We start from the raw sequence: 24,942 nt of genomic DNA, 5'->3' as shown, positions 1-24,942 counted from the left end.
TTGCACTTTTGATATTTGGTTATCAAAGGTTTGGAGGGGTCGGCGCCTCACGCTTCCGTTTTCTCAAGGAAAATACGAAACCCGTACTCCCTCATTTTATGTCTACAGTATATGTGCACAATTTCGTTCACTTCGGCTCAATTCTTCTTACCTTTCGGGCGCCAACTTTCAAAATTTTGGGGTGGGTTCTTTTGCCCGCAAAATAATTTTTCCGCATAAAATGAGAAACAAGTATTCATTTTCTTTTTGCGTATTCTCCATACACAATGTTTCATTGCAATTCTTCATGTCCTTTACAGACATATGACATACTGTTACTAACGCTTATGAAATTTCGTGATCAAAGATTCGGAGGACTCCGTGCCACACTTAACCGTTTTTTCAGGTAAATGCGAAACCCGTATACCCTCATTTTATGTCTACAATATTTGCGCAAAATTTTATTCACTTCGGTTCACTTGTTCTTTCCTTTTGGCGCCAAATTTCAAAATTTTGGGATGGGGTCTTTTGCCCCATAAAACCGTTTTTCCGTAAAAATGAAAAACCCGTATTTTTTGTTTTCAGCGCATTTCCCATTAAAAATTTCGTTGAAAGTCTTCATTTCCTTTACACACATCTCACATACTATTAATAGTATTTTTGATTTTTCGTTATCAAACGTTTGGGGGGTCGGCGCCCCACCCAACTGTTTTCTCTAGGAAAATACGAAACTCTTATCCTCATTTTACGTCTGCAGTACTTATGCAAATTTCATTCACTTCGGCTCATTTCTTCTTGTCTTTCGGGTGTCAACTTTCAAAATTTTGGGTGGGAGCTTTTGACCCCTAAAACAGTTTTTCCGCAGGAAATAAGAAACTCGTATTGATTTATTTTATGGTTATTTTCCATACAAAATGTTTCGTTGCAATTCTTCATTTCCTTTACACACACACCTCACATACTGTTATTAGTACTTTTGATATTTCGTGATCAAAACTTTGGAGGGGTTCGTGCCCTTTCCAACAGTTTTTTTTTCAGGAAAATACGAAAGCCGTATTCACTCATTTTACGCCTACAATATGTGTGCACAAGTTCATTCATTTCGATTCACTTGACTTTGCTTTTCGTTCGTCAACTTTCAAAATTTTGGGTGGGTGCTATTCCCCGTAAAACCATTTTTACGCAGAAAATAAAAAAACATTATTCGTATGTCTTTTGCATATTATCCATACACTAAGTTTTGTTGCAATTCTTCATGTTCTTTACACACATCTCACATACTGTTACTAGCATTTTGATATTTCGTGATCAAATGTTTGGAGGGGTCCGTGCCCCACCCAGCCGTTTTTTAAAGGAAAATAAGAAACCCGTATTCCCTCATTTTTTGTTTATAATATCTGTGCAGAATTTCATTCAGTTCGGTTCACTTCTTCTTACCTTTCGGGCGTCAAAGTTCAAAATTTTTCGTGGGGGCTTTTGCCCCCTAAAACTTTTGCGCAGAACATTAAAAACTCGTATTCCTTTATTTTTTGCGAGTTGTCCATAGAAAAAGTTTCGTTACAATTCTTCATGTCCTTTACACACATCTCACATACTGTTACTAGCATTTTTTATATATTTCGTGATCAAGGGTTTGGAGGAGTCCGTGCCCCACCCTATCGTTTTTTTTTTCAGGAAAATATGAAGCCTGTATTCCCACATTTTACGTCTGCAATATCTGTGCACAATTTTATTCACTTCGGTTCAGTTATTCTTGCCTTTCGAGTGTCAATTTTCAAAATTTTGGGTGAGGCTTTTATATTAAACCTTTACTTTATTTACCTTTTTTTAAAATTCTTTTTTTGGGGGAGAAGGAGAAAAATGTTTTTTCTGATATGTGTCTTTTGCCATTCATCTTTTTTGAGGTGCTTAAGTAGGATCATTTTGTAACTTTTTATGTCATCCAACTCCGTCACGATAATAAAATTGTCATTCTTAACAATTTATTTTATTTCTTTATTTTTCAGTTTGCCACACTGATATATTTTTAACAGAATTGAGGTTTGGTCCAACGCCTTTCGAATTCGGAACCAACCCAACCGCCGAGCTTTTTGGGTTGCCTGCTATTGCAGGAAAACGAGAATTGCAGGTGGTAATGCACTTTTGGAGTTGTGTATACAAGGAAGAAGACGCCTTTAAAGTAGTGTCGTGACACTGGGCGTTGACGGGTTAAAAACTAATTAAGATTAACTTACCATAAAGTACCATGTCAAGATAATTCATTTCTTGCAGAGCTTCATACGAACATTTTCCTTCATGTTTGGCCAACACTATTGCTATTTCCTCCCGAACTCTGTCTTGAATGTCAGGGTTCAAAGCCAACTCGTAGCAAGCGAATGAAAGAAGAGTGCTTGAAGTCTCAAACCCAGCGATCAGAAATAGAACTGATTGGGCTACGAGTATATCGTCAGTAAGAACTGAAAAGAGAAAGAGAGAAGAAAATTAAAATATGAATTGCTAGCTTTACATGCACAATATATCAAATGTTGCTGTGACCTATTCCTTTCAAATGTTGCTTTCTTTGCACACAGTAGGGCCTATATATATTTAGTACGTTTCCCACCCTACTATTCAACTGTTCTCTTGAGAGTGCCCAAAGTAATTTCAAATATACCAAAAGTATAGTAATAATTGTGGATGACAAAAACTCAGCGAAATTTCATTCAGAATTGGAGTTCAATCCTACTTCCTTCGATCTGCATCTATCAGGTCATTTTTAAAAGTCTGTCGTTTTTAGAATCACTTATGGAGACTCATCACACGCAGAGGGTTGACATAATCGCTTAATACAATCACTGACGGTCATTATCTACTACCTTTTCCTATCTAGAAATCAGGTTGTCAATACCATTTAGTAATAAGACGAAGAGATCCAAATAGTTTGACATTCTTGTATGTTGGGAAGCGTTTCACAAGTAAGAATTGTTGCAGGCATAGGCGGCGCAACAGTGGGTGCAGCTGCACTCACATTAACTTTGATTTACAGATTTCGTACAATAATCCTTTCTATTTTGTATATTTTTTGTTTCCTGTTTGGATATATTTCAGTGACTTCTTTCTTAAGTCTCTTACAAGTTACTTGCTATCATACCGTGTTTTTCTAGTATTTTTTAAGTAAAACTTAGGGATTATTTTTGAGATCTTAAAGCTCAATAGTGCAGAGCGTTCTGGCAACAATGTTAGGAAGTATTGTTCCATCCTAGCTTGCACCCACATTACCAAAATCCTGGCGCCGCTTATGGTTGCAGGAAACAAATTAACTATCTTGCGCTCTGTCTGAGCTATAAGAGGAGTGAACAGGCAAATTAGGAGAGAGCAAGGGGCAATTGCCCCACTGAGTTTGAGAAGTACATACGTTTTAATCAATTGTGCACTAAAATAGTCATAAAAAACTAAAACTCTTATGTTGATGAAGCATCCTGTCCCTCCCCCAACTAGCACAGTAATATTTTAGATGACACTATTGGGAGTGAAGCAGCCTTCTCAGTCAAATTTCCTAAACTTCTGCTGTTTCGTGAGGCATGCAAGCGTGTATTGTGCAGTAATAGATTCATTTCTTTCCTCAGAAGTGCTTAAACAGTCTAATTACAAATTTTTTTGTAAACGATAAGGTTTCTTCCGATCTTTCGGTGTCTTGGGTGATAACCGTCGTCTTTTAATGGTTCTATTCAGAAGAGAACCCTTTTGTATTCAGACAAAGGGGGCTCACAAAAATGTTAACTCGTTGCATTTTCTGATTTTCCATCAGAACCCACTTCCCAGCCCTGTTTACTTCTGTCATTGCATGCAAATGCCGGAAGACGGTTACAGGATTGATACCTGATACTCTTTCGAGTTCAATCAACGTTTATTGGGGATATGCGCCGGTTCACACGAGTTTAAAATTCAGCGTAAGATTTCTTTGCTGGAGACTCGCATGGGCGGGAAATACATTCAGTTGGTTCCTATCGTTCAGGCCACAGGTAACTGCAAACACGGACGACTCTACGAGTCAGAAGCAGACAAAAAGTTGTGTGGACTGTTGGCTCACAACTAGTCTGTACAGGTTTTGTGTGTCGCCAAACCATTGCTAACAATTAGGGATGCGCACGAGACAAGATTCGTGGCTGTCTCGTCTCGAAAATATGCTGTAAAAGTGACGTCTCGATTCGAAAAATGTATATTTCTCTATTGCAAGAACCGTGTCTCGACTCGAATTTTGTCAGGAAAATCTTGTCTCGACTCGTCTCGTGCGCATCCCTACTAACAATCTGTCAAGCCATTATGTGCAAACTTCCCGAGCCCACAGAAATGGAAACTAAAGAAATCCATGTAAAACTTAACAAATGAAATTCAAAAATATCCCGAGATATAGAATTTAAAACATAAACAGTATTGAGACAGAAAGAAGAAGCGTGAGATAGGGAGCTAAATCTACAGAAAAGGTCGCATTACGGGAGAAGAATCCAGATCCCCAGGACCCACCCCCTGCGTACGTCCTTCACCTCAATATTACGTTACGAAGAAATGAGACACACACAATACAGAGTACTTATGTGCAATGTTCATTCCAAGATAAATGTGACATAAACATGTATCAATTTCTAATTTTAGGGATGCAACGCAGCAATTAGTTTTTTTTTTTTTTTTTTTTTTTTGCACTGTTAATACGTAGGTCGTAGACTTACAGTTTAAATATCTGTATTGCCAGTCTCATGATAGTACCCTCAGCTTTAATATATCACTTATTTTTTTAAGAGCACATCAAACGCGGTATTGCTCAGCGAAAATAACGTTTCTTCGTCATTGCGTAAAACAATAAGGATATGGAAGAAAACGTGACTCTGCTGCGCGTCTGCTTCAGACTTTTCAGTTCATGTGAACTGGCTCTAAATCGGCAACCCTTCCTCCCACTTTTCGTGTGCATGTGTTTGGTAACTTTTTTTTAATTTACCACTAGGATATAACTCTTATTCCCTCATCTGGTTATCATATTGTAAGGATCCCCATAACAGGACAAGAGCACATGGCAACATAACACGTGCCATTGATTATAAACAGAAGAGCAGAAGAAAAGCCGACACGAAAGGCACCGAGGAATACCGAAAGAAGACGGACCTCACGGAAAGACCCGAAGACGACAAATAAAAGGAGGACCACCGAGAGACCCAGCATCAGTCGTCCAACTGATCAAATCACCTACACCGCCCTGAGGTCGCACTGAACTAGGGATACATCTATCCTTCCCGAGGTCGCACTGGACTAGGGGTCCTTTCTACAACCAAGCCTCGCGAAGCTGCCTTGAGCTGAGGGGGCTATCCTTCAAGACTCACCAGAACCGGCAGATGCCTTGGAGACTGCCTTGAGAGGAGGGGCACCGTGCAAACACCTACTTCCGTTCATCTGGATATAACGAGATAGACACTATTTACTCTTTGTAATCAAAGACGTTTTGTATTTTACACATTTTTATAATAAATTGGTGAAGGGGATAAATCTCGGTCCATTATTGACTCTACCAAAATCATTACAAAATAAATAAATTAATTAGTTAATTTATGATGCCTCGTTGTTACATAGATGGACAAAGATAGAAATATCCTTACCTATATCTGAAAGATCCTTGGTTATCTTTTTAGGTTCTGTGACATCTCCGTTCTGCAATTCTTCGTTCCGAGCATCAAGAAGTAATTGTAGGAAATCATTCCTTTTCACTCCCAACAAATCCCGTTCCTTCTGGGTACTCTTCACCACATGAGCAAGAAATTCAACAACCTCCATGTTGAGAAACTGAAGCGGTAAAATCTTTGCTATCTTCCTTGCGTCAGAGAATAATATTATGAGAAGTGCAATTCTAGTGAACAATCCTAAATCGTTAAATTTCGAAGCCTTTTTAACAAATTCTGCCTCAGAATCTTTCAAAGAATTGCACTGAATTCCAAAAGCACATGAAGCAATCACATCCAGAGTATATCGTCCAAATAATGTCTTCATTTCCAACTCCTCGCCCTGTTTCTTTTCCTGAAGGAATTCCACTAACTGTTGAGCACATTCGTGCACAAGATCACTCATATTTTTCATCTTTCCTGAAGTAAAAGCCGGAGTCATCGTCGCCCTGACCTGTTTCCATTTTTGACCTTTTATGTTCAACAACATATTGTCTATATAAGGCTGAGGCCTTAGTTGGAAGGTTGGGCGATCAACAAAATGTTCGAAATCTTTCACCATAATGTGCTTAACAATTTCTGGATCTAGCACTAACAAAATGGGCCATCTTCCTTGGAAAAAGCCAGCTATTTTTTGTCCTTTGCATTTTTCGTACAGCTCTAATTGAAACTCATGGAATGAAGTCCTGAAAAACATTCGGTCTTTGAGGTTGCCGAAGAAGAAGGTAGGCTCCAGATAAAATACACCTTTTTTTCTCCAATGTGTAAAGAAAGCTGTGTAGTATCTGTAGATTGCTATAATTACCAGAGTTATTATCACTGTTAATAACGTATAGAAATTTATTACACTGTCACCCATTCTTCGAATTGACTTAGATATCACAATAACCAGAAATTCCAATCACAGATCTGCAAAAGGAAATGTAAATGGCTATGAATTTTGCAACTTGTCAGAACATAATGAGCTAATAAATACTTATACTTATGAATGATATAGGGGAGACGGGTGTAATGATGATCAGTGGGGAATGGGTATCACCTAGGTTTCTCAGAAACTACACTCACAGACTTGTGCCTGATACTTGATGCTCTCTTGACATAATAACATTAAATATCGTAGCTAACGACGCTATCTTGTCAGTCACTGAACAGAAGTTATTGAAGACAGTTTTTTTTCGGAGTGAGGTACAAATTTATGATTTCTTCTTAATTATGTCTAGCACCGTTATTGTTCCACATTTTCAGTTGTAGTTTTCGATATTGTGTTTTATTTACTTTCATGACATATAAACAGGTCCGCACACACAGTGGAGAGAATTAGTTGGGTCGAGCGGGAAACGAATGAGAGGATGTTAGAAATGGTATCGAAGAAAAGAAAGGGTTTAGATATTATTGGAAAGAGAAAGAGAAACTGGCTGTGACATTGGCTAGGAAGGAACTGTGTCATGAGGGAGGTGCAAGAAGGTATGGCGGAAGGAAGGAGAGGGAGGGAGCGAAGGAGGCCACAATTTACGGACGATATTAAAACAGGAAAATCGTACGTGAAGGCGAAGAGGTTAAGCGGAAGACCGTGGAGCATGGAAGTTTGTCGGTTGTAGCAACTGTCTCGCCAATAATGGCAGGTCTGCTTGACCTTGAGACGGCACCAGTGCTGTTTTTCCCTCTGTTTCCTCAGTTCAGTCCAGACAGGCGTGTAGTGCAGAGCAACTCAGCAACAATGTGTACTCCGCAACAGAAAGCGCAGTGTGTTATTTGGCTTGTGAAAACTGAGTCAGTTATAATAGTGCAACGTAATTTTAGACGTCAGTATAGTGGTGAACCACCTACAGCAAAAACTATTCGTCATTGGCTAAAGCCTTTCAAGGAAACCGGTGTTGTTGTTGTTGTTGTTGTTGTTTTTTTGAAACAAGGAAAGAGGCGGTATTTATTGCCTCCCTCTCTCCTCCCCCTTACCCGGATTTAAAAGAAAGATCCATAAAGCTATGACCTGCTACTTGTCACCAATAATGACTACTCGCTAATCCATATTTCAAGGTTGGGTAAATAACCTGCCTACCAAACTTCATTTGTATGGAATGTTATTTTCGGCTGATAAATAAGGGATGCTAATGAAATACACCATCTGTTGCCAGTTAGGCATTATAAATTTCTATTTGTGGTAGCTAGTCAATGTTTCAAATAAAAGAGGTCAAGTTAGTTCAGTTGAGTTCTTAACTGTGTGGAAATCGCTTGTTGATATTTGTTTCCAATTTACTTTAATTAAACTAATTAAACTAATAGTAGTTTTTTTCTCTCCTCCGACAATGGACAGGAAAAGAGAAAAACAAAGAGATTGATATATTCTTAAAAGAAACTACCTTTTCTACGGATACTTCTTCTGCAGTAAGTGTTGGTGCAAAAGTGGAGTTAAGTGGTAGTGGAAAAGTGGAGTTATCAAATGACAGCGAAGTGAGTGCATTTTCCTCCAAATGTCCCAAATTTGATTCCACATTTTCTGATAGTGTTTCAAGCGATCAGCTATGATCCCAAAGATATTGGGAATTATGTTGATTTAAATTCCCAGGCATGTTTGTCGGACACGGACAGTTATGATCTAGTATCTCCATTGCAGTCTCTCCAAACGTATAATTTTAAACAAGATGCTGTGACTGATAAGCGTCCTTTTCTATACAAATGGTTTAGTCAGTTTCCTTGGCTTTCATACTCTAGAAAGCTACAGGGAGGGCTATGTAGGTATTGTGTTTTATTTCGGCCATCTATAAAAAGGGGATTTCAGGGGTCTTTTATTGTAACTCCATTCCAAAGGTACAAAGACTTTTGCCTGTGCTCGTTCACACGAAAAATCTGAATGGCACATCGCATTCACAGAACGTGTTCAAGCTTTTTCAAACGTTATGATTAACAAAAATTTACCTGTTGAACAGAAAGTAAACGAAGCAGCTTAGAAACAAGTTGAGGAGAACAGGAAAAAGCTATCATCTATTATTGAGTCAATTGTATTTTGTGCAACACATGACTTATCTTTGAGAGGGAAGCATTTCATTTCTGGTAATTTCTATGATCTTCTCCAATTTAGGGTGGATTCTGGCGATCGTTTATTAAAACAGCACTTTGAGACTGCCACTGAAAACGGCAAGTATGTGTTAGTACGTATTCAGAATGAGCTTATATCAATTGCTGGTAATGTTTTTATTCCGAAATTATATAAAACCTAAGATTACGTCTTCGAAGTACTAAGTCTTTCAAGACTTCATCGGATTCATTCCATTAGATGAGTTCAATGCCGAACACATTGCTATGGCAATTCTAAAGGTTTTAGAGGAGACTGATTTATCTGAATGTGAACTTGTTGGACAAGGCTTTGATGGTTGTTCTACCATAGCAGGGTGTAGTAATGGAGTACAAAATATTATTAGGAGAAAATGTCCAAAAGCATTTTTTTTTACCACTGCGCTTCACAAGCTAAATCTTGTTGTTAACAAATTGTGTTTCGTTTCCGACATACGCAACACCGTCGACACTGTTAAAGAAATCATTACTTTCTTTCGTGAAAGCCCATTGAGAAGGAAACTTAATCCTAGCATCCCATTCCTTTCTGATACTAGATGGACTTCTAAATACAATAGCATAAGAATATTTTCTGAACACTTCCTTCAAATAATGCGTGCATTAGAAGACTTATAAATTCTCCTGTTTCACATATAAGAAGCAATACTTATCGCCTTTTCTGTACAGGATCTACAGGTAGTTTCATAGTTTCCTTGATAATTATCAGTAATTATTCTTCCTACCTTGAGTCAGTGACGGAAATTTTACAAGGAATCCAATTGAACTTAATGGCAGCAAAGTCTCATATCAATGAGTTGACTGGTATATTTAGAAATCACAGAGTAAACGCAGAAGAAACTTTTCAAGCGATTTTCAAAAAGTGCAATAGTGTAGCGAATGAACTTCATATTCACTTAACAGTTCCAAGAACTTCGTCTCGACAAGTTCATCGTGTTAATGCCCGTTCTACTTGCACAGAAGAATATTATAGCAGAGCAATTTTTGTTCCATATATCGATTCTCGTTTACAGTCACTAAATAACAGATTTTCTGAAGATAATAGGCCAGATTTCTGTCTGTTCGCATTACATCCATCCGAAATCTTTCTATGTCTCAATTCTTGCAGAAGATGGAAGAAGTAAACCGAACGTACAAGATAGAAAATTTCATTTCTCGGGCAGAATGCTGATTTGATTTGTGGAGACATACAAATCTGGACTCTACCAATTTAGAAAAAGTCACTCTTTTCAACTTGATGGACCAATCTACATTTTACCCAGCAATACAAGAGGCAATTCAAATTTCTATTACACTTCCTGTTACAACTTGTACTGTTGAAAGCAGTTTTAGTACATTAAGACGTGTTAAAACTTGGTTAAGATCTACATTTTTTTAAAAATAAGGTAAGGGATTAGGTTTGTGAAATTTCTTTAATTATCTATTCTGTTTATTCCATCATATTTGGTTTCATATTAAAACAAACTAACCCCAGCCATTAGAGGGTTACGCCCTCTCGTTGGCAAAGGTTTTCAAAACATGTTGGTGGTGCTAATACATATACAATAGGTGGTCTAAGTGCAGTGCAAAACCAACAAGAAATTGAAAAAAACACGTAAAATTAGTCTGAAGAAAAGAACAATATATAATACAGTGCAAGGTATCATATTAAGGTGCAAATTTACAAATATATATATAATTAAAGAATAAACGTAATTGGATATATCATATTTAAACAGGTATGATAATGATATGAAGTGCATTGACGTCGCAATCACATTGGGAACATTAGTTAAGACACATGAAGGTGAAATCTTCTGTCTCGGGGCGACTCGAGACTGATGTAAGACGTAATGATAGCCCAATGTTAGTGATGAGTGAAGAACATGTGCTAAGATGGAAAAATATGAGGTAGATGATCTCTGACGATGTAAATGTCAAATATTGCTCTCTCTGCGGCGTCCAAATTTGTTGTCTGAACATAAAGTGTGGTCAGGATGTTGAGCGGTGAGTGCTGATATCGAGATGGAGCATCTGTACGGGCATCAACTCTTAACGTATCAAGATAGAGTGGATGAGCATTTGTAACGCGGGATTGAATGTATCTTGTCCGGAGTGTAGCAATATGCTCGAAAATAGTTGGAAAGTCTATATGTTCGTAGGTCATGTAATTTGGATATGGTAGTCGAATACGATATGCCAGGCGAATAACATGGCGTTCCATAATTGCTAACTTCTCGTAGAGTTTAGGTGAAGCATGATACCAGGCAATGTGAGCAAATGTGAGAAGAGGTCGAAGAAAACCTTTGTATGTCTTTAGTAAGACACCCGCACTTAGTCCCCAGGTCGTGCCAGTAAGGCGGCGTAGAAGATTTAATCGAGTTGATGCTTTTTGCGCCAGTTTTTTAAAGGGAGGTTTCCAGGTGAGTTTCGTATCGAATACCACACCAAGATATGTTGCAGAGGCGGTTGGTCGAAGAAAATGCCCGTCAACTGATACACAAAGATTAGTAGGATTTCTGCGTACTTTTACTTCTACGTTTAGGTGCAAGGAAAACAAGGGCTTGTGTTTTCTCCGAATTTACAGTTAATTTCCACTTCCTGCACCAGATAAGAAAATTGTCGAGTGTGAATTGTAGGCTTCTGCTGATCTGAAGCATTGTTTTCCCAAGTGATAAAAATGCTGTGTCGTCAGCATATTGGAAAATATAGAATTAGGCGGTGGCCTTGGCATATCTGAGGCATATATGATATATAATAATGAACTAAGTGCGGAGCCCTGAGGTACGCCTGTATGAGGAAAAATAGGTCTAGAGAGGGCACTTCCTATTGAAACATACGCTATGCAATTACTTAGAAAAGAGTAAATGAGACGGATGTAACAAGTGGGTAGTTGGAGTGACTGTAGTTTGCGCAGCAAGCCATAGTGCCATACCTTATCAAAAGCTTTTTCTAAATCCATGAGGACTAGACATGATGGAAGAGCTTTATTGTACTGATTAGTAAGGACAGTAGTTAGGCGTAGCAATTGGTCGTTAATAGAAAAGGTAGGCCTGAAACCTGCTTGATGTATTGGTAATAATTCGTGTTCTTTAAGATAAACATGTAGTCTGTTGACGAGAATCTTTTCAAATAATTTACTGAAGACAGAAGTTAACTGAATGGGCCTGTAGGAAGAAACATCATGAATAGGCTTGTTTGGTTTATGAAACATGCAAACCTTTGAGACTTTCCAATGTACTGGATAATAACCAGTGTTGAGTATGAAATTATAAATAGATACTGACAAAGAAATAAATAGAGGTGGAGATTCTTTCAGCATCCTATACGAGACACTATCAATTCCTGGTGCTGTGTTACGTTTCCGTCGGAGAGCGGAATGTAATTCGAGAGCAGTGATTGGTCTGGTAAGAGGATGATTAATGTCTGTTTGATGTGATGTAAAAGGTTGTAAAGAATGTATTCTTGAAATATCAATGCGTTCGCTCTGGCATGGAGACTCGGTTGGAGTGAAAACTGTTTGCAGTTCGTCTGCGAAAGCATTCGCTTTATCTGCATCTGAAAGAAGCGGAATATTATTGACATGGAGCGGATATGTTGTAACAGTGCTTTTTCCCGTTAATTGATTAAATTTCTTCCAGTAGCGGGTAGGATGTTCCTGGTCTCTCAGCTTATTACACGCACTTATCCAGTGCCTCCGTTTATAGGCAATGAGATAGTTTTTAATTGCCCGTTGCCATTGTCTGTGACAATGAAGATGTACCTCGTTTCCAGTACGATGATACTCTCGAATGTGCTGCCTTGCACGTTTTACAATGGCCAGATATTGAGGCGGCAACTTTGGCCTGTGTGGGTAGATTTTGTCCTCAGGAATGGATACTTGAGCATTTGTAGTTAAGGTATCTGTAAGTCGTGAAATAGTGTGATACAATTCAGGTTCGGTAGTTGATGCTGTGAGAGGTCTGATGTCTTTTTCAATAGTTGTTCTATATGTATTCCAATCAGCTTTATCATAACATTTAACAGTCCGAAACACTGGAGCAGTGTGACAACGATGTCCCTTGTTGAGTGTTAGTTTTACTGGACAGTGATCACTACCGATCGTGTCAAGAACCTATATTGTACAGTCACCGACTAGATTAAGTAATGTAATTACAACATCAAGTGTTGTTTGACTACTCGGCCGGGTATGACTAGGTAAGTCATGGATATGCAAATGTAACTGTTGAGTTACGTAGTTCATAAAATGTTGTTTTTCCCGGTCGCTTCGACTATGGATATTGATATCAGCCATAATGACGACATTTCGAAAGTTTTGGGCAATATAATTAAAAAAAAATCAAATGGGATTGGATGTCTCGGCCGAATATAAATTGTAGCAACGTTTATGACGATGGAGGGAAAGTAAACGGAGAAAAGAAGATGTTCTGGATGATTGACACAAGCCTGTAAGTGATATTGTCTGAATGGTAATTTTGGTGAGAAACCTATTGCAACTCCACCTTGAGCTCTGGCAGCAGCTTCTCTATAGTCATGTCGGTGAAGGAGATAACCTGTGAGGCGTGCTGCGATATCAGGTTTGAGGGAAGTTTCATTAAGAGCAAAAATATCAATTTGTTCCTCGAGTAAAAGATGCTCTAAGAGGAGTTTGTGTTGCTGGAAAGATCGTATATTAATAAATAAGAAATTCATAACTACAAGCAATAACAACATAGATTTAAGCAATAGTTTCAAGAGGCGCGATTTGAAAATGAGCATATTATCTTGAATATGTACCATGCATATTGATGTTAAAAAACGATTTTGCAGTGGCAGTAATGGTGCGAAGTATATGATCGCGTTGAAATGGCATCACGTTCTGGAGCACTATGGTGAAATAGCGAAGAAAATCTTCGATACTGAGCGGATGTAGGATAGATTGGGTTGGAGGTGTTGTTTTATCGCTACTTCGAATAGGTGTAGTAAACTCCGGGCGAGTAGGTTCTGCTGAGGGCTTAGCCTTGCAACGGTAGCTGTAAGTGGGGTGCGCCTCTCCGCAAGTGGAACACTTGGGAGGTTGTTGTTGATTTTGACACAACCTAGTTTCATGTTGGTTGCCACAATATTCGCATCGCGGTTGATTAGGACAGTTGTTAGTAAAATGAGAGTTGTAGGATTGACATCTCTCGCACCTAAGAGGTACTGGCCCAGGAGTTTTAGAAGGCTCAACTCTATGGATTTTCTTATAAATAGGGGCACCATGCGCCAGAAGGTAATCAATAGCCTGTTGGTTTTTGTGATAAAACGCGAACCATATATGTCGGTCCGTTATTGTTTTTTATGCGTATGCATTTCTCAATGTTGATGCCCTCTTGAATAAGCTCTTCGCGCACTTCGTCGTTCGTGAACTCTGGGAGAACACCACGAATAACGACAGATAACATTGGCGATTTCTTAGGAGGTGGTGGTTGTTTCGGCCTAGAGTCTGACTTTTTTGTTAGTTTTGCGTTTTTCCTAAAGATTTCGTAAGATGCTTTATTACGTAAATAGGTTCCGAAATTAGGATCTTTTGATTTTATAATGTGTCCATTTCTAGTCTGGACTATTTGTTCAACATTAGCGCGAGGAACGTATTTAATGATCTGGAGAAAGATCATCTTAGGATGGGTGTATTTCGTGTCAAAATCGGTAAGGAGAAAATTGTAAACAGGTTCTGGAATTACAGAGGATGATTCTGAAGGTAGCGATCCAATGTCCATTTTTTGGACGTTAGAAGATTGAGATCCACCGCGAAATCTCTTTGCAGATTGGGTTGAGTCAGTAGATGGATGTCTTTCTTTAGACGTACTCGCTGCAGGTTGGCTACCCCATGAAAAATGTCGAGTGCGAGTAGTAGTACCAGTGGGTGCAGCTTGGGCACGCGAAGTGCCCATATTTGTCGGAAGAGAAACTGGTAGTCCTGTATGTCGACCGAGAACCGATTGTCCGTTAGCATTGCCAGAGTCCGCCATCACTATGGAATAGCCTGGGGCCGAAGCCCAAAGGAAGATGAAAATGAATGAAAAGATGATGATGAGGTTCAAAAAGCAAGTTTGCCCTTCGAAAGTGAAAACTTCCGTCCACCCTCTAAGTGCTGTATGTATGCTTTAGCTCACAAATGCGTATTGCAACACTTGGTCTTAGCTAGCACACTAACTGACACAAGAGAGGTTCGGCTCCTTGATACGAATGATGACGTGAGATCTACAATGTCTGAAGAACTATTAACAGAATTATGCATGACAAGTCTCCACCGAGAAACTGTACAAAAGAACAAAACAGAATTTATATCTGCTGGGTCGGATGCCTTCGGAAATGAGCCAAGACGTGTACAATTTTTGTTCAAAAAGTAACTCATATAAAGTATAGATTGGTTATTATTCGTGTGCTATGTGAATCTTGTTTTAATATTTATTAAAGTAATTTAGGTGAAGCAAATTTAGTGCTTTTAATTAACCACGTGACTTTGAAAAGAGCCGTTATCAAACAAACTTCCTAGATATGCAAAATTTCTGCATTAGTAGTATTTCGTTAACTGTGATTCGCAAAATGACTAATAAAGGATAAAAATTCGTACTTCAAATCAAACTTAGTAAACAATTTAGTTGTACGAGTGAAATCTAAAATGGTTTTAGTTACCAGAAATATGAGGACGTTGGCAGACTGATAGTGATCTTTAGTGTGATAATCCTGAATATGGTCTCTCCTGCTATTGGTAAGTAATATATACTTTTTTCTTTTAAATTTTCTGTTCAGCGTTGATAAAAGTTCATGTTGCTCTTATATGAATAAAACGTATTTCCATTTGATTCGAAGTGCATATGTCATATTGATTTGTTAAATGACAAGAGAAAGAAAGAAATATTTTAGAAGAGGACTCTGGGAAAGGTTGTGCTACAAAAATTTTGAAGTAGACTGTACAATCTTGCTGTACAATGTATGTAGATTAATTTTAGTAATCCGTTTTGTCATCTAATTTTATTTCGTATTTGTTGTCTTTCGTAGTTTTACAATAATAATAGTATCATCAAAATAAATATTTTCATGTTTTGTAGTAATAGAAAAGGGAAAATGCTACTTTATTCAGCAGGGAAGGAAGCAGGGGGTGTCATTTTAGATCATTTCAGATTTAGCTTGGGGGGAGGGGAAAGCCCCCATCGACATAAGATTTTCAGGAGTTTTACTAGTATATTAGTAGATAGTTGAGTAAAGTATATTGTTTCTCAAACTGAGGGAGGGGAAATTGCCCTCTGCCCCCTAAACGACGCCTCTGAAAGGAGGTCGTGACTTCTTTTTCGAAAATGCGGGAGCACATTAAATGGTTAAATATCTTTCTCAATCCTCCGGACCACAATTAATTCGATTTTTATCTTTCTAATAATAATAATAATAATAATAATAATAATAATAATAATAATAATAATAATAATAATAATAATAATAATAATAATAATAATAATCTGGAATGCATGCAACATATTGATCTTTATAGGCCTTGGAGTTTGTGTAATCTGAATTCTAACAAGACAAAAATCATATAAAGCAAGCTAATCTTTTTGATCCCCTTGCGAAATTTTCTACAGACGTCTCTGGTAAATTCTCCTTGTTCCAGATAAGGAGAATGAGTTTATGTATCTTGATCAACAATTTTTCCCTCTAGCTAAAATTAACTCAGCCGGAATTTCATCTATGCCCGGAGATTTGTGTTCCTTTAATTCATTTATAGCAAGTTCTACTTCTGTTCGGCTAAGCTCTGAAATTTGTTCTGCTGTGCATTTCCCTTTCCCCACGAACATTAGTTTTTGGCTGCGTGTTAAGCAAATTCCATCTATTCATGATGCTAACTGTATCAGTAAGAATTGTTCCGTCGTCTCTCTTTAATATATACACGCGAGGTTTGATACTCTTGAACATGTATCGATTTTTCGTTTACTATTATCTTCATGTTTATTAATTTAAGCTTTCAAAAATCTCGTTTCTCTCTCCTAAACATTTTGGAAGTTTCTTGTCTAATGTCAAAGAAATTTAGTGTAGTTATATCGTTCGGATTTTGTAGCCAACGCATTTCTCCTATTTTCCCTTCTCCATTAGTTTGGTGCATGTCTGGTCGAACTATGACTTGTTCCTACCTATTTCTGCGTGCCTCAATTTAATCTTGCTGAAATTTTAATGCTATCCCTAATTTGAACCGTAGTATCCTCAACATTAGTGGTCTTAAAACTTTCTAAAAACGATAATCTATTACACTTCAATCTGGTATTCCCCCACTCGCTTGGCTTTCCTCTAATTTCTTTAAACTAAACCTCTCCGTTATCAGATGTTGAGTATTCTCTTTATTCAACGATAATCTCTCTCTCTCTCTTGTTATCGCTACCACCAGATAGTGGTCAATGTGACAGTCGGGTCCTCTGAACAAGCGAACATCAATTATGCTAGACTGTCTTCTTCTATCTACTAAAACGTGATCAATTTGATTCTGTGTTCTTTCATCTAGCGAGGTCCATCTCTATTTATGAACATCGCGATATGGAATTTTGTATTCTTCATGATAAGGTTTTTGAATATTTCAAAGTTCACGAAACTAACGCCGTTGTCATTTCTTTCCTTATGCAGACTTTCCCTATGACCGGTTTGAAAATATTCTGTCGTCCTACCTTCGCATTGAAATCCTCTAATAGAATTTTCACATGGTATCGCGGGACTTGGTTGAATACCCGTGATATATCTTAAAAAGTGTCTTTTATATCGTCATCCTTATCTTCTGTTGGAGCATGTACGTATATTTAAAACAATAATATTACACCATCGACTTTTAAGAGTAATAAAAGAAAATCTATCATTAACAAATTCAACCCATTTAATTGCTGATATTAAAAGAATCGACATTAAAATGCTATTTGTATGGTCACATATAGAACAAAATTAAGCTCCTCCGTGGCTAAGCGGTTAGCGTACGTGCCTTTGGACTTTTCTTGAATACAAGACTGTTTCAAATGACTTTTGAATGTTTAACTACATATACGGTACTGTACATGTTTTGGATTAGAACTAAACCTTGCCAAATGTAACTGGATTTGTGACTTTTGAAAACTCCCTTTTTACGCCAAACAATTTAATAACCCGAAAAGCTCAAGCAAATATTCGGATTATCGCGCGCTTCCCGCTGTAGTTATCGAAAATTATTACTGGTCCACATTTTGTCCGAACAGTTACCATGAAAATAAACAGATGCGAAATAATGCTACTTCTATTGACCTTCCAGTGTTCCCGCTGAGTTCTAGATTCGATTCCCAGTGGAAATATAAGTTATTTGAATCCTACTCTAGGTCCCGTTCTTAAGACGTTATCAGTGTTCCATGGAAGGTTATGCCATGCCATCATTTGTTCACTTTGCCCAGGGATTTCAAAGATCGACTTTCGGACAGGACACTGCATCATCATAATGAGCTTCCACTAATCGGTCATCGCGTCCTTTGTATATTGCTGAGGTGTCGTCAGTGATACTACACAGAAAATGACGGCTTCTAATGTACAGGGTGTCCGAGAAGTCCTTCCCTGATTACAGAAAGTGATAACTCAGGCTAGAAATAAGATAGAAATATGAAACTGGTGTCGAATTGTTTACAAACTATAAAAGTTTTGGTCACATCAGTACACTTCCACATGAGCACCCTTGGTAGCACGTAGCACATCTAGGCGACTGCCGCACAGCCTCCACCGTGTCTGCTGAGGTTCTTAGTCGACCAGACCTCGGAAGGTCAGCAACCGACCCTGTGTTCTTGAACTTCTCATACCAGGCTTTAATGCTCTTGACATCAGGTGGAGTCCTCCCAAATGTTGTCTGGAACTGTCTCTGCACCGTGGTTGGTGATCGTGTCTCATGGTACCACAGGACACACTGTGCCTCTCCTGGTTGGTTGGCATGGCTTCTTGGGCTTCTTACTTACGTACTACAAACCTAAAACAAAAAAACAAAAAAACAAAAAAAAATGAGACTTGGTAAAACAGAACAAACCTAACACAGACAAAAACTTTTATAGTTTGTAAACAATTCAACACCAGTTTCATATTTCTATCTTATTTCTAGCCTGAGTTATCAATTTCTGTAATTAGGGAAGGACTTCTCGGACACCCTGTACTATCTTTGTATGATATTCAATATATAGTATTATTTATGGCATTAAGTGTCTTCTGAACTACTAACAAAATATTTTTTACTCGTTTATCTTAGGTTGCAGCTTCTGTGGCTATAAAGAGAACGTTTATTGAAGTTACTCTAACACTTGCTGAGATAAGTAATGAAAATTGCAGTCGCTCTTCTGAAGAAAGACGTCTATTGAGTGAAATTAATTTTCAGTTTGTGTTCGAACTCAACTTGTTCACACTTTTTCTTGGAAAGTTGAAAAGATTGTCAGAGATTGTCAGATCATCTACAAAGTAAGGAGAGCACACTGGCCAATGCTGTTTTAGTTACAAAGGGTGTAGTGGGTTATTTTACCGAAATTCGAAACTCAGTCGAGGAGTTCGAAAAAATTTGGAATGAGTCTTTGAATCTTGCTGAAATTAACTGTATATCTCTAATGGGTCCAATGTCCAGAACACGATCACTGCCCCATCATTTACGTCAGTATATTATGACTGACGAGCAAATACCGGTTGAGGAAGAAGATATCCAATCCCAAGAAGACTACAAACTTAGAATATTTCTTCCTGTACTCGACAGAATATTTGCAGAAATGAGTAGGCGTTTTATAGAAAACACAGGTATTCTATGTGGGATAATCTGTCTTCACCCTAAAAATGAACACTTTCATTTGAGAAAATTGAACCACTTGCACATCATTATGGATGTGATGTCGATAGTGTAGAGGTGAAACTGAAACTTCTTCCTAAAATGTTGAAACGTTATGAGGAGGAAAAGCAATGCAAAATTACCTCCGTTTCTCAGTTTACTGAAGGAATGGATCGTTTGAAAATGGCTTTCATGAAATTCACAAATTAGCCGTAATTGTTGTCACCATTCCTGTATCTAGTTCACCATGTGAGCGTTCTTTCTCGTGTCTTAGAGGGTTAAAACATCTAAAAAATCGAATGGCAAACGGTCGCCTAAGCGATCTTTGTTTCCTCTCAGTAGAAAGAAAAATTGTAATGAATATTGCTGTAGAGGATGTGGTAATGCATTCGATGCTGGACATAAAGATCGACACATTGCTCTTCATTAAAGTGCAGGTATGAAAGTTTATTGTAAGCCTGTTCGTACCATGTGATCAGTCCTTCATAGTTTAAAATACATTAAAATACATTAATGCATAAATTCTTTCTGTGGATCATGAAGAAGTTTTGTAAATTTGCTATTCACTTGTTTATTCATTTTTTTAAAATTATTATTATTATTATTATTATTATTATTATTATTATTATTATTATTATTATTATTATTATTATTATTATTATTATTATTATTATTATTATTATTATTATTTTGCTAACTTGAGTTTTAGTTTCAAAGATATCTATGTAAGCTATGATCAAACAATCATGCTGTCGAATTTCCCTATTCTTTTAGTAACATAGGTCTTTGCTGCTGCATATAGAGATCACGTCAAAAAATCTTGTTTTACTTTACCTACTTGTGTATTTTATTTTATTAACGAAAGGTGGAGTATTATCTGTTAGTCTGTGTTGTTTGAATCTTCTTTTATCTCTATGCATTCATGTGCATTCTAGGAGGGAGAGGAGATAAAGCTGTCTTGAACTTCATCGACTACACAGTACACAACGTTACTAACTGGAAATAGAGATAGCGTGTCTGCCAGACGAAATTCGGTAGGTCGAGCATATAGCCACGTACTCCCGCAGCCCATCCTAAGTCCTGCATTTCTTCAGTTCCACCAGGTGAATGCCGGAATTGTACCTTCTATAAGGCCAAGACAGCTGTTTTCCACATCCTTGTTCCTCCCCTATTTCGGTTTGAGCCTTAGCTAACTAAAGAGTATAAAAATGAAACTTAATTATTGTTAAAAACATGTCTACACTGCCCAGTTCTCATTTTCATTGTCCGCCCACCCAGCAAATAGGTCCGCCTCTTTCCGCCCACCCTATCAGGCGCTTCTGGCGCCGTCCGTGGTTGGCAACCTTACTTGACAGACATTTTACCTATTTTTATTCTATTTAAGGCAATAAAGAATTTAGAACTTACTGTGTTACGTAATTATTCGTGTTAATTGCGTACAGTGTAATATCCAGAACACTTATTACAACAAAAGCGCTAGAGGCACTGAGTTCTAAAATTGTGTATAATCAACTTCAACATAGCACCTTCGTTTTCTTCTTCCTCTCTTCCTAAAAGAAATGATTTTTTGTTTCTGTTTCTGGCGCGAACCTCTGATCATAATTTCATTTGGACTAATATGTTTTTTCCTTGCGGGATCTCGAAAACTATATAACACGTGTAGTTTTATTTGTATACCTATTGAATTGCATCATGTTGCAACATATGGCGTGGAAGTATTACGTAATCTAATTCATACTTTATGTAGATAAGTCATAAGAAAGTTGGGTACGCATTTGCCATTAAACGGAATGAATTTTCGAAATTTTGCTGTTCAAATTTAATAGTCCAAAAAATCAACTGAGTTTCTATTTATGTTACTACGTTGAAGAAAATAAGAAAGAACTAATTGTCCACGCATAAATGAGTGTGTAAGGGAAATAAAGCCGCACGAATACCATCATCAGTGATGTGATGGTACAACAATGTGTATACAGGAGCATACAGCATATACCCAACTAAGTCCAGTGCAGTGGTTCTCAACCTTTTTTGACTGACGATATTTTACTGAACATCCAGGATTTCGCGACACATTAATTTGGACTAAACTGCCACGGATAAAAGCCACATAAATCTGTTTTCAACGTTATATTACAACTTAACTGTTCTTACTTTTATATATCTTACCTACAATTACCCTGGTTTCATTTCTGGCCTTCACTAGTCACTATTATTAATCAGAAATATATTATTATTTTCACGCTTCTTTTGATCGTTCCTACACCTGTATACATCAGTATAGTATTATTGCACAAAATTAATACCTTGGTACTGTTAAGTGCTGCAAACTACAATGCGACCGATTAAATATGTCTTCCCAAAGGGTGAGGTTAAATTTTCCATGAAGTTGCGCTACCAATGTCACGTGATATTTAGTCTACTTTGAACACAACTTTATTGATAAAAAAAGTGAATTACTTACGTTACGAAACGTAGCTGAGCAAGCGTCAGCGAGCGAACGGGTTTAGAAGTCCCGCAGGGATCTTTTTGTTCCACCTTGACTCCCATGATAATACAACAGCATACATATTGTAAGTTAGTTAATAACAGTGGGTTTGAAACACTGTCATTTTACGCTTTATTGCCACCTCGCCTCATATCGCATCAATCCGCGAACACATACAGTCCATAATTTAAGTTTTCTCCCTTATGAATCACCTTACAGCGATGACCTTTCTAACATTTGTTAACCTCACTGATGCAAATCCCGGGGGGATGAGGGGGTCATGTTCCCCCAAACTTGTCTAACCCAATAATCTGACATGAAAAGTGCTTTTTGGATTTAATGTGATATTTGTTTCCGACTGCCACAAAGGAAAGTGAGATGAAATTGATTTATCTTGGCATTCCCATTTTTAATGAAAATGAAAGAATGCGACTGTGAGTGACGTAATCTGATGTGAAATCTTAACTCCTCCTCTTGGTGGACAAACACCGTGTGTGAGGGTTTCCTCGGGGTTCTCCTGTCAACTGAGCCACCGCGGCGCCTTTACCGTAATATGAGTTTCATCTCCCTTCTCTGGAATAAGTCTCAAATCTGCCTACCTCCCAATGTTGAAGACAATCAGTGGTGTATTTAGGATTTTGTTTCGAGGGACAATGCCAAGCATAGGGAAGGAAGTGGGCAATTGCCCACCTGAGTTTGAGAATTAAATGTATTTTAATTTATGCATAAATTGAAGTTTTAATGGCAAGAATTGCAGACCGATAAATCCTATATGATATAATCAAAAAAAAAAAAAAAAAAGGAGTGAATCTAACCTTTTATTCTTTTCATTAAAGAAAAAGGAAGCACCTTCTTGGCCTACCTAATTTTCGGGCTAATTATTCCCCTGTTTTGATTTTCTTTCATTCAAATATTTCCTTGTTTTTAAAATAACTAAACGATGTAGTTTTTTCCTTTGCTATAATAAAAGTCCCGTTATGCTGATATCCGCGCAAGTGGTGTGGAACACCAGTTTCGCTTATCAACTCCTCTTAGTTTTTGTGTTACAGATGACGGCCGACTTGGATCACAACTGACAACGGACGATAAAGTATATGATAGGCGAAAGGAAATAAAGTAACGTCAAGAAAAAGAAACAGAAAAATAGAAAGGACGAAAGAAAGAAAAAAACACGAAGTTCTTACATGGAATGAAATTTGACAAATACAGTATTATTTCTGAACAAACAGCATAAGAAGTCAATGGAATGGAAAGTGGAATGGAAAGGAGAATGGGAAGTCAATGAAATTCTTAGAAATGGTAAGAAGGATTATTGTTGTACGTGGAATGTGAAAAAGTAACAAATTTATTTCGGGGGGAGCTTGAGCCCGATAGCCTCCTAAATACGCCACTGAAGACAATTCTGCTTCCCTGATTCTTCACTGCATTGTTTTTCAACTTCATAAATATTTTGAACATCGCTTATACACACACACCCACACACACACACACATTCACACACACACACACACACACACACACACATATATATATATATATATATATATATATATATATATATATATATATATATATATCACATTTCGTATGATTCTGTTCATTTCTCCGTAAATTTTGTGTTTGGGGGCCGCCATCTGCGGTAGTTAACCCTTTGTTTGATATTTTTATTATAAATAATAATAATATCTATTCTAATAGTGATACCTATTACTTTTTATAATGGACTTTATATAGCACAGAACATTATTGCACCGCTGGAGGTGTTGATTGGTACAGTCTGTCTCGATTTTAACTAATTACACCATCAACTGCAAAAATGTTTCTGAAATGAGTTTAGTCACATATTGTTAAATCGTATTAATCACATATTGTTAGTTGCATATTGTGACGTCATTATTCTTGGTCCCGTCAGTTAAAAATAATAATAATGTTTTAAGTATACTGAAATGTAGTAATGTGTAACTAAAGTGACAACCCACAAATTGTTTTTATAATGATGGTTTTCTTGTTTCCTTTCAGGTATATTCAAGGGTGCTGAATGATTAAAAAGAGCAACATGCATCGTCAATGCAGTCCAAACAATTTCTGTTATATGTGTTGAAGTCACATTTACTAAGCAGAAACATCCATTGCCGCTTGTGGGAACAGCATTTTTTCCAAGGATGTTATAAAATAGAGGATCTACCCATACGTATCTTCATCATATGAACTCAATGAAGCCGAAAAACAACCGAGCATCGTCTGAGCCGGCACGTCTGATAGGCTGTTGAAAACATGGAAAAATGAACTTTAAAGGTCCATAGCTCCAAAACTATGGAAACTACCGTATTCGGGTCAAAACTTCACTTAAGACCTAGTATGTGCCCTATCCAAATATCCATGTTTCAAAATCCTGTGGCACTTCCGCAACAATTTTTATAGAGGTAGTTCGTGAGTACTTCAAATTATATGCCCGTAACCAAACCCACTCTATAAAAATTGTTGCGTGAGTACCTTAAAATTCTAAAACATGGATATTTGGATAGGGAACATATTAGTTTCTAAGTGAAGTCTTGACGTGACTACGGTAGGTCCCATAGTTTTGGAGCTATGGACCTTTAAAGATTATTTTTTTCATGTTTCGGCAGCCTATAACTCCGAAAGGAAGCATTTGTGCACCCAAGTTGGTCTATACTTTTTGTGTTATCTTGGTGTCAGAAATCATCTCCCAAACGTTGTTGTTGTTGTTTTGAAACACTCTCTATAGTTAAAATTTGGTTGTGCTATTTCCAATCAAAAATTGTCCCTCTCCCACCCTAAAAAAAAAAAAAAAAAAAAAAAAAAAAAAAAAAAAAACTATGCGGGCACTCATGAACATGAGACGTAGAACAAGCAGACTTGATTGTTTTCATTTTTTCTACTCAGGTTTAAAAGCAGTGCATAGTGACTCAAGTTGCAGA

General features: G+C 37.4%; 1 protein-coding gene across 2 annotated transcripts in view; it reads right to left on the bottom strand.

The window, feature by feature from the left end:
- Positions 1-24,942, bottom strand: part of LOC145671416 (cytochrome P450 6k1-like) — an 82,594-nt gene that overhangs the window by 53,494 nt on the left and 4,158 nt on the right. Inside the window, exons 1-3 of one of the 2 annotated variants that reach the window (XM_081740587.1) lie at positions 21,685-21,783; positions 5,604-6,572; positions 2,214-2,435 (exon numbers count right to left, since the gene is read on the bottom strand). In XM_081740587.1, coding sequence (XP_081596713.1) covers positions 2,214-2,435; positions 5,604-6,522 — 1,141 coding nt within the window. In that variant the 5' untranslated portion in view covers positions 6,523-6,572; positions 21,685-21,783. Of the gene's footprint in view, positions 1-2,213; positions 2,436-5,603; positions 6,573-21,684; positions 21,784-24,942 lie in introns of those variants that run through there. The other variant, XM_081740586.1, reaches the window with a different exon arrangement.

Source organism: Thermobia domestica, chromosome 15, assembly GCF_964235325.1.
Source record: "Thermobia domestica chromosome 15, izTheDome1.hap1.1, whole genome shotgun sequence".
In the NCBI taxonomy this organism is placed as follows: domain Eukaryota; kingdom Metazoa; phylum Arthropoda; class Insecta; order Zygentoma; family Lepismatidae; genus Thermobia; species Thermobia domestica.
The sequence above is the reverse complement of the archived record's forward strand: the minus strand, read 5'-3'. Positions and strand labels throughout refer to the sequence as shown.